Source organism: Nicotiana sylvestris, chromosome 3, assembly GCF_000393655.2.
Source record: "Nicotiana sylvestris chromosome 3, ASM39365v2, whole genome shotgun sequence".
In the NCBI taxonomy this organism is placed as follows: Eukaryota; Viridiplantae; Streptophyta; class Magnoliopsida; order Solanales; family Solanaceae; genus Nicotiana; species Nicotiana sylvestris.
Window position 1 is genome coordinate 132,497,726 of NC_091059.1, and position 10,158 is coordinate 132,507,883.

The 10,158-nt window shown below is 34.2% G+C and overlaps 1 protein-coding gene across 1 annotated transcript; it reads left to right on the plus strand.

Annotated features, from left to right (window-relative positions):
- The first annotated feature begins 4,781 nt into the window (after positions 1–4,781).
- Positions 4,782–6,745, plus strand: LOC104224565 (uncharacterized). The gene is made up of 3 exons (XM_009776537.2): positions 4,782–5,133; positions 6,279–6,361; positions 6,543–6,745. The coding sequence occupies exons 1-3, from the start codon at positions 4,905–4,907 to the stop codon at positions 6,612–6,614; spliced, it is 384 nt and encodes a 127-aa protein (XP_009774839.1). The 5' UTR covers positions 4,782–4,904; the 3' UTR covers positions 6,615–6,745.
- Positions 6,746–10,158: the final 3,413 nt, after the last annotated feature.

Consider the following 10,158-nt stretch of genomic DNA (forward strand, 5'->3'; position numbering starts at 1 on the left):
TTTCTTCTTTCATTTCGTGCAGAGTTTCGCCCAGATCCGCTACTACTACGAACTCCATTATATGGCTGATATCGATTTCTATTCATCCTTGGTTCTCGATCAGTATCCCTCTTGATTATATCGACATGTTTGATAGGATAAACGGACCCAGAAGGAGACCCAAGTTGATTGTCCTCGACCCTGATCTTAGATTGATACCGATTATGAACATCGGCCCAAGTAACAGCCGGGTATTCTATCAAATTCTGCTTCAACTGCCGTGAAGCCACTGAACATCGAATGTTGAGTCCTTGAGTGAAAGCTTGAACAACCCAATCGTCAGCGACTAGTGGCAAGTTCATCCGTTCCATTTGGAATCGAGACACGAATTCTCTGAGCATCTCGTTGTCCTTCTGCCTTACTTTGAAAAGGTCTGACTTTCTGGTTTCGACCTTGATGGCCCCGGCGTGTGCCTTTACGAAAGAATCTGTAAGCATAGCAAATCAGTAAATAGATTTAGGCGGTAAATTATGGTACCATATTGTGGCTCCCTTCGACAGGGTCTCCCCGAATTTTTTTAGCAAGGCAGATTCAATCTCGTCGTCCTCTAGATCATTCCCTTTGATAGCACACATGTAAGAGGTGACGTACTCGTTTGGATCAGTCGTTCCATTATACTTAGGAATCTCGGGCATGCAGAACTTCTTGGGGATTGGCTTAGGAGCCGCACTAGGGGGAAAGGTTTTTGTACAAACTTTTTGGAATCCAGTCCCTTCAATATTGGCGGTTCCCCCGGGATTTGATTGACCTTGGAGTTAATAAGTTTCCACCTTCTTGTCATTTTCCTCGATCTTCTTTTCCCCCCACTCTATTTGCTTTGTCATTTCTTCGAGCATCTTCATGATTGCATGATTGGTCTCCGATTTTTTCTCGCTCGATATCCTTGAAACAGATTCGACCTTGTGTATAACTTCCTGCGATGGCTCGAGTTCGACCCTACTCGGTGTGTGATTCTGGTTTTGGAGCTGGGCAATTGCTACCTGTTGAGCCTGCAACATTTCGAAAATCACCTGCATGCTGATCCCGCCATCTTCACCGCCACGTGTGTTTTGAGCGGCTGTTCGGGCACCGCCACGGACGTTGCCTTTGGGATCGACGGCCAAATTTTCGTTGATGGCTATATGTGAACTAACATCGATTAGATCCACAGCCGGAACTCCATCGAGGCCAACTGGGGGTACTTCGTTCCCTGGTGCTATGTTATCATTTTCGCCGTGGTGGCCGAAATCATTGTCAACGTGTAGAGGTGTTGACTGAGAGTTTGATATTTTTTAGTCATGTAATCAAAGATATTTCAAAGAACAAGTGTAAAATAGTCTGTGTCATGAAAGTTTGTACCAGGTAACCACTATTATACTTAGCCCCACTGTGGACGTCAAACTGTTTATCCTAAAATCGAATAACAATTGAATTTATACACGGTTTTAAGGATACGTGATATCACTTAGTGCAAATTGAGAAGAATAAATTAATATTAAAATTGACGATGAAATAATAAATGCAAACCACACAAATTGAATATTCTTGGCCCTCGAGTTCAGTCACCCTTGAACCAAAAGATGTTTCAACTGACTTATGAATAGAGTAACAAGATAATGAAAGCTAGAAAATGACAGTATATTGCTTTGTATTGTGTAAGAATGATCTATTTTACAAATGATCAGACCCTCTTTATATAGTAGGGGAGTCATACTCTTAATACAATTCTATATGAGGTAAGAAATCTCATGATTAGCTAATTAATCGGGCTCTTCTTGATACGTGCCGGGATTTTCATCGTGATCCTCGTCCGATTGCGGATATTTTGGTTTTTCATTATTTGTCTCGGTAAGCTTCCCTCGAACTCGCTCGATCTCTATCTTGCTCGGTCTCGATCTTAGCCGAACTCGATTTTGATCGGTCTCGGAGTCATGAGCTCGATCGGCGATCTAACTTTGCACCATGGTTCGATATAACACGAGGTTGAACTTTGGCCTACCATGTTCCAGTCTCGATTAGCCATACAAAGGGCAAGCCCGGTTTTGACCGTATACAGTATTATTATTATTTGATAATTCACACTTTTAAAATCATATTTTCATATAATTAACAACAATAAACTATAAAAGATGTACTTTATATTATTTCATGTACGTAGATTCAAAATATTCAATTTTTATTTTAAATATTAATATTGATTTGAATTCACACCAGAAGTGTGATATCTTATCTTTGCATGTTCTAATTCACTGGCCATTTGGAGCAAAGTAGATTTTTTTCCCAGAGCAAAGGAGATAACGTTAACTTATCCATATACTGTGTTTGTACCAAATCGTGATACGTGACATGTGTTTTGGGTTAAATAGTAAGTATTCTCACTTCAATTTAGTACTACGTAATAATGGAAATTTTATATAATATGGTGTAAATATTTGGTATGGGCGAGTAATTTTTTCTTACTTTTTTTCTAAAGCGAAAGTGCAGTTTTCATAAGCTTTTCTGTTTTGGGAAAGAAAGAGCAGTATTTTCGTTTGTGTTTCAATTTCACGTGAGAATTTATTCATATCGGATGTTTACACTAAATTATATTAATTTGTCAAGGTTGGTTGATTTAATTAGATAAAAATGCAATAATTAACCATAGTTTAGTGAAAGAAATAAGCAAATAAACTGACTCCATTTATGCTATAGAATTTTTGCAACAAAAGCACCCTACTTATCAAAGTGTTATTGACTCTTGCAAGTACTAATTGAGGAGTTCAGCTATCCGGCATAGCTTTCGACAAAGAAATAAAGTAGCTCACATTTTGGCTAAGGAACGAACCAAGCAAGCCACAAGTCATGATTACCTGTTTGTCATGGCATCTCCCCCAGAGTCTGTGTTATCAAAGCAGACAAAGAGGGTTTAGCCTCTATAGAATAGTTCCAGTGTCTATGTGCAATAAGTTGGCAAATCTTGGAATGTACTCGCTATCTATGATAGTGACTATGTAGCTAATAGTTCTATGCCTTAGTGTTATCAATAAAATTGAAAGAAAATATTTTATTATAAATCTGTGAAAGTTCTTTACAATTCTCACAAATCTCCACGCATAAAATAAGCTATCAATACTTCTATTTATAATAGTATGAAACTTATTTCAACTAGAAATAGAAAATTATATTCCTACATTTATTTTAACTGTAAATTCTATTTAGACATGAATTAAATAAATCAAATCCTAAATAACTAAGGTTTCATACTACAACTTTGAATTAGTTTTCCAACAATAATATTTCCCTTTAACCAAAAAAAAAGAAAGAAATATGCAAATATATCTAATGTATTTAATAATTTAATATAAACACCCGATGATGCCAAGAGAAAAACACAGCATGTTGTCGATGATACCAAACAAGAGAAAAAAATCAAACAAAGCACGACTGGATAACACAATCTCTCCACCTTCCATCGATCTATCGTCATCTCTCAAGACAATAAATGGTGGAGATATTTTTTTTTTTCTTCTGTTCTGCACTTTTGATGCTGAAAGTATTTCTTTATTTAACGTTTATCATTCGACAAGGGATTCTTTGACGAAACCCATCTAACAAAATATCTAGCATGTCTTATTCTACAGATATTTTATACTCGATAAGGTTGTTTTGTTACACTCGCACCCCTACTAGAATGTCTTCACGCTCTTCATGGTTTTCTGAAATATATATGTACTCTCTTGTTGTAAATTACCATAATATTCTCGTTATTCAACTACTTTGACTTGGTGCAAGTATTAGAAACAAAGATAAGGTCGGAAGTATGAGTGTGTAGATTTTTTGTTCAGAAACATACAGTTTTTTTTTTTTAACGAAAGCTTCCTTGATTGAAAAATATAAAATCAAGTTTTACGTCCATTACAATTTTGTATTTTACTTTAATCTACTATATATGAGTCTTAGTAAAAATGTCAAAATACAAGATATTTGTAATATCCATTATAAAAAGAAAAACTTTGTTCACATACCAACTTATGTATTGTTGAGAAATGAGAAATAGCGAAGAGTTGTATCAAAAAGAGAAAAAATTCATGGAAACTTCTCTTTTGATAAATAAAAACACAAATAAAATTTTCTTGTAAAGAAAGTGAATTTCACGATGGAACTAATTAAAGTGCAAATCATTTTCTTCTAATTTTCTTCTTTACTTAGAATAGAGAGAGAGTAAAAAGACAACAAGGTCGCGGTGGTAATTGCCCGGTCTGTCTCTACAATATATTAGATATGAACTGATACGATGAAGCAACAGATCGTATTCATTTCCTACAAATTAAAAGAGATATATATGTCTACAAATGAATGCAACATGTAACCAACCAATTCTGCTCGTGCGATATTCCTATTTTGCTACAAAATTTTGGGCTCCCTTTTGCCATTGTATGCTCAATAAAAGAAAGAATTTCCAAGAAGGTGAGGAAGACTCAACATGTTGTACCGAAAGAGAGTAGATGTTTGCTCTACTCTCTTCATATTAGCTTTCCTAAGTGTAATAGTGGCTTAAATGTTTGACAACGATATACGTATAATATGGTATACCCCACCTCACCATGGTAAATAATTAATTATCAGCACAATTATTTTACACAGATGAAATAATTTAATTTTAGCAGTTAAAAATTAAAGTAAAAATAAGTTTAATAATAAAATATGTATGCAAAAAAGTATTCATTAGTTTGATATAAATATTGAATGCAAATAAGTTTTTCTTAGCCCACAAGATTGTACAGATTATATTATCCTATAAAAAGCCCTGAATATCCAAAAAGGCCAACCACCTGGTCGTCCGGTAACACCCCGGCCGGAATCTTCGTATCCAGCAGTAGTATAGCTGTAGATCAGTTTTTATATATATGGATCAGAAGAAGAAGAAAGATGGTAAAGGAAGTATGTACTGGACAAATGAAAGACATGTTCATTTCTTGAATTCAATAGAGGCATCGTTTGTTCGAGGAATGTTGGAAAATAGTAATAACGTTAACGCCGGCCAGCTGCTTCTCCCACTGGACCGCCATTTGCCTGACAGTACAGATTCAACCCTTGATACACCTAACCAAAGACGTCGCAGATTTTCTACTTCAGGTATATACTCATTATAAATATTATTCTCCACTTCTTAATTTGTGTTTTGTGCTGTTTTTAGAAAGATAAAAAAACAAATAAGATAAAGTGCAACTTAGCTGGGGTTCTTGCATCGTTCAAATTAAAAACGGGTAATCACTATGCTTTTATGCGATCTAAAAAGATGATTTACTACACTCTCTCTAGGCTCCCTTGACCATTTCCACCAATGATAAACGTATAATTAAAAAAAAACAAAACAAAGGATTTAAGTTATGTAAAGATCTTTTACATTATTACTATAGTTTAATGTGACATTAGGTTAGTTGCGTTATTTTTATTTATATATATGCTGACATAATAAAAAAAATTACACTATAAGTATATTTTAATTACCAGTTAATCCACATGCCTTATTATTTTCCAAGCTACAACACTTACTTTTTTTTTACCGATGATTAGTTGTAGTTATTTTTTAGTTAGGAACTTGATAGTGTAAAAATTATCTTATATTTTTGGATTATATATAAGTTAAACTCAAATTTTAACAATGTTTATGATTGGAGTATATATTTATCATAGCTATTTACTTGTAAGTACCTTATCATATATGTTAGAACCATTGAGATACACACTCTATTGGAGACGTACATTGATATGCATTTTTTTGAGTTGAGATGTTAAAATGAAATGAAGTAAGATTTTGTTAGTCGGCTTTAAAAACTGGCATGTGCAAATTTAGGGGGTTACTAGGCTATTTCGCCCAGTGCGAGTAGAACTTTAACTCAAAATTAAGAATTAAAAAAAAAATAGTGAAGATATTTTTCTTGGTTGTCAGAGTACTAACAGCAACGTTTTTGATTCGCTGTCCAAAACTGGGACGGCCTAAGAGAAAAACGCGAAACCCGAATGCATGTGTCAACTTTTCTTTGGATACATTGTACATGTACATAAGGGATTGCAGGGTTATTATTTAAACTTTATAAGTTTAGAATTACAGTCAAAACTAAGTTTTAAATTAATAATTTATATATATTTAATGAATTTTTTAAGATAAATATAAAATTTGACGGGTGTTACATGTGTAGCTGACATACAAAGTGTTGCCTTTGAACATTTGGTCTGATCATTGTTTTTTTTTTTTTTAAATGTTGCAAAATACTAAGATATCAACATGAGCAGCGGAAGCAGAATAGATGAGAAGAAAACTAGTAGAAGATTGTCATCTGACATTTGCTCACAAGATCAGGTTGGTTTTAGTTTCATATATACCATCTCCCCCATATTTAAAAATTAAACATCTTTGCTACGTTGGTCTAGTTCCATATGACAGCATGTATAATTATGTACTCCACTATGAATATTATTCTAAAAGAGAGATGTGTTTGGATAAGTCATTAAAGATAATTAAGTTAATTATCCTTATGCAGGTGGTCCCACAATATAAACATGGAAGAGGAGATAAGGATACTGAAGGTCATCCTGATGTTCCTCTCACTTAGACACCTGCAAAATGAGCAACTATTTTTATTTTTTCCCTTAAGTTTAATTTTAATTTGTTCTTCAAATTTTCGTTTTTTTTTTGTTTAATATATGATGTGGATAGAAGGCAGTGTTTGTTACTTTTCTTTCATTCTTCCTTCTTTTGTTTTCAAGGGAGTAGCTAAAATTATTTAAGATTAGCTAGGATAGGATGATTTGATCAGTTCGTACTTTTGAAGTAACAGAATAACCTATTAAGTGTGGGTCAAGGGTCAACTTTTATCTTCGTTTCAGATATTTTGTCTGAACTTAATAATGCAAGTGATTATTAAATGTAGGAGAGGAATCTTTTTATTATAACAAGGACATCAATCTATTTGACCAATAATTATGATGTGAGTGCGCATGATATAGTAGGGCTGCGGTGCAAATAGATATTTTTAGGGTCAAAAGAGCATTTAGATGCGATGCGATAGCTTTACTAGGGTTGCTTTTTAACTTTGGACTATTTATGAAACTTTATTATCCTCTCTTATCAACTTCTAACTTAATTATATGGTCACGTACAATTTACCAATTATATACTAATAAGTTTTAAATGAGTATTTCATTATATTAAAAATTGAATAAGGAATATCAGTAATTTTCCATCCCTTTATACATGTTCTTCTCTCCCCGTCTCTCTATCTCTCCTTCTGTGTTTTGCTCCCCAAATTTTCTTACTTTGATGTTCTTTTTATTTTTTATGTTTTCTTATTGTATAGAGTTTTAATAGAATTCATCAAATGATTTCAATCGTTTTACTATAGAGTTTTAACTTAACAATTTTCTTTCATGTTGCACAATTGATGTTCGAATTAGAATTGGCAATCAATATATGAGGTGTTTGATTATCTACCATTGACAGCCATTAAAAAGTTTTGAAGCTTTGAATTCGAATTTGGGTTTTCAAAAACTATTATTTGCTTGGATTGGGTGTTGTTGCAAACAATTGAGAATATGTTTTGAAATTTGTATCTCAATTTTTAGGGTGTTTGATAAAGATTAGACTTGATTTTTGCCGAATTTCAGATTGAAAAATCGAAGAAGAAGAAGAAGAACACATGACATACAATATACTTACATAATTGTATTAAAGTTGTATGTATACTATATTTAAGTTGTATTATGTTGTAGTTATATTTTTTTTTATTTGAATGTTGTATGAAAGTTGAAAAATAGTTATATAATATATGAATCGTTTTAAGAAATTTGTATTTAAGTTATAAATACTATCTTTTTACATAAAGTTGTTGATACGTATCAAAATTGTATTAAGAGATGAAGTTTTGATTGGAATTTTAGAGAGGAAGAAGAATACACCACATACAAAATATATACAAATCAAATACAAAATATATATAAAATACATATTGTATAAAATTTATATGAAAATTGTATTTAAGTTGTATGATGTTGTAAATATATTTAACTGTGTAAAAATAGTGTATGAAAGATAAGTTATATACTATATAATTAGTTGTATAATTGTTTTTAGTTTATATATTGTTGTAGATATATCAAATTTGTATGAAAATTTATTTTTAATTTGTATGCTGTTGTACTATACAAATTTATCACTGTCAATTTTCTATTGATGTTGTTGCTGTGTCGTGATCCGAAATTCCCACATTCGGGACCAAGATGACGCCTAACATTCCACTCGCGAGGCAAGCCAACGTTAGTGTAAATCATTTGTCATTTTAAATATCTCAAGTAATTAAACCCATTTAAACTGAAATAAAGCTGAAATATTGTGCGAAAAGGTAAAACAACCAAAAATGTCTAAGTACAATCCCGGATCTGGAGTCACGCGTGCACGAGCTACTAGAAGTTCTACAAATAGAATTAAAAATAAATACAACTGTTTTGAATGAAATGAACAGTACATAAGGAAAGAGGAAGGGGACTTCAAGGTCTGCGGACGCTAGCAGATCTACCTTGAGTCTCCAAATATGCCAATCCGAGTTGATGCACCTCACGTACAGCTGGGACCAGTACCAAAATCTGCACAAGAAGTGCAGGGTATAGTATGATTACAACCGATCCAATGTACTCTGATGGTAGGCTATAATCTCGTATTTTAGCCGCTTATTGCACTCCAATTTACTGAACTTTTATGGTGTTTGAATTTCAATCGCTAGTGTTTTGTACTTATTTTGTATTTTATGCCTTGTAGGAGTGATTCTGAGCTATGTAGATGTTATGGAATGAATTCGAGCGATTTGGAGCTTTGAAGTCTGAGTAAAAGCTCAAGGGATTAAGTCGGGATCGTGTTCGGGGGTCGAGAACCACATCTGGATTTTAAAAATCAAGAAAAATTCGTACTATGAGGAATTTGAACTAATGTGACACATAGTGCGAGACAACAGTGTATTTTTGGCTTCTTGATAGAAGTTGAGCTCTCTGGATTTTCCCACTATGTCTCGCATGGCTGTAACGACGCGGTCGGTCGTTTTGAGAGTTGTAGCTTCATTCTCCTATTTTTCTTCTCCTGTTGTGCTTTACAACTGTTACATGACTTATCGGGTTAGTCGGTTCGGGTTTGGAAGAATTTCAGAATGAATTGAGACACTTAGTCTCATAATGGAAAGCTTAAGTTGGAATAGTTGATCGGATGTTGAATTATGTGTATACGACTCTGAAATGGAGTTTTGATGGTTATGTTAGTTCCGTTGGGTGATTCTGGACTTAGGAGCGCGTCCAGATTGTGATTTGGAGGTCCGTAGTGGAATTAGGCTTGAAATGACGAAAGTTAAATTTTTGGGAAATTTGACAGGGATGGACTTTTTGATATCGGGGTCGGATTGGGATTCCAGAAGTTAGATTAGGTCTGTGGTGTCATTTGTGTTTTGTGTGCACAATTTGGGGTCAATTGGACGTGGTTTGATAGGTTTCAGTGTCGGTTGTAGAAATTGAAAGTTTCAAAGTTTATTAGGCTTGAATCTATGTGCAATTTGTGTTTTTGATGTTGGTCGCAGAAGCGGAGGCTCGCTAGGTAAGTGAATTCTGCAGAAGTGGATGTTTAACCGTAGAAGCAGGTCCATAGGTGAGGGTAAGTTGGCCGCCTGTGCGAAAAGCCTGGGCACAATATAAACAATAGGATCCGAGGGTTTTATCATTTCTTGACTTTTGCACACTCGGATTTGGGCGATTTTTGAGAGGGATTTCGAAGGGATTCTTGAGATTCGAGGCATTTGGAAGTCAATTCGCGAGGCAAAGGCTTGTTAGAGTAGAGATTGGCACAGATTGAGGTAAGTAACAGTTTGAAATATGGTTTTGAGGGTATGAAACCACGAATTATGTGTAATTTGATTGGTTTGGAGGTAACACACATTCTAGGTCACAGGCATGTGGGCGTGCACCATAGGAATTGTGACTTGGTCCCTTACATGGAACTGTAAAGTTGAATAACTTGTTGTTGGCTATATGCTCTCCATGTGTTATAGAAATTTGACTGCAAATCATGGTAGAAACTATCTTTAAGTTATGTGTTGATACTGTTGGGACCCGAAGAGGTCATGT

Bases quoted from the DNA above. Each gene is read 5' to 3' on its own strand.
- LOC104224565 (XM_009776537.2), top strand. From the start codon at position 4,905: ATGGATCAGAAGAAGAAGAAAGATGGTAAAGGAAGTATGTACTGGACA. The intron at 5,134-6,278 runs GTATATACTCAT...CAAAATACTAAG, and splicing joins TCGCAGATTTTCTACTTCAG to ATATCAACATGAGCAGCGGA. The intron at 6,362-6,542 runs GTTGGTTTTAGT...ATCCTTATGCAG, and splicing joins ACATTTGCTCACAAGATCAG to GTGGTCCCACAATATAAACA.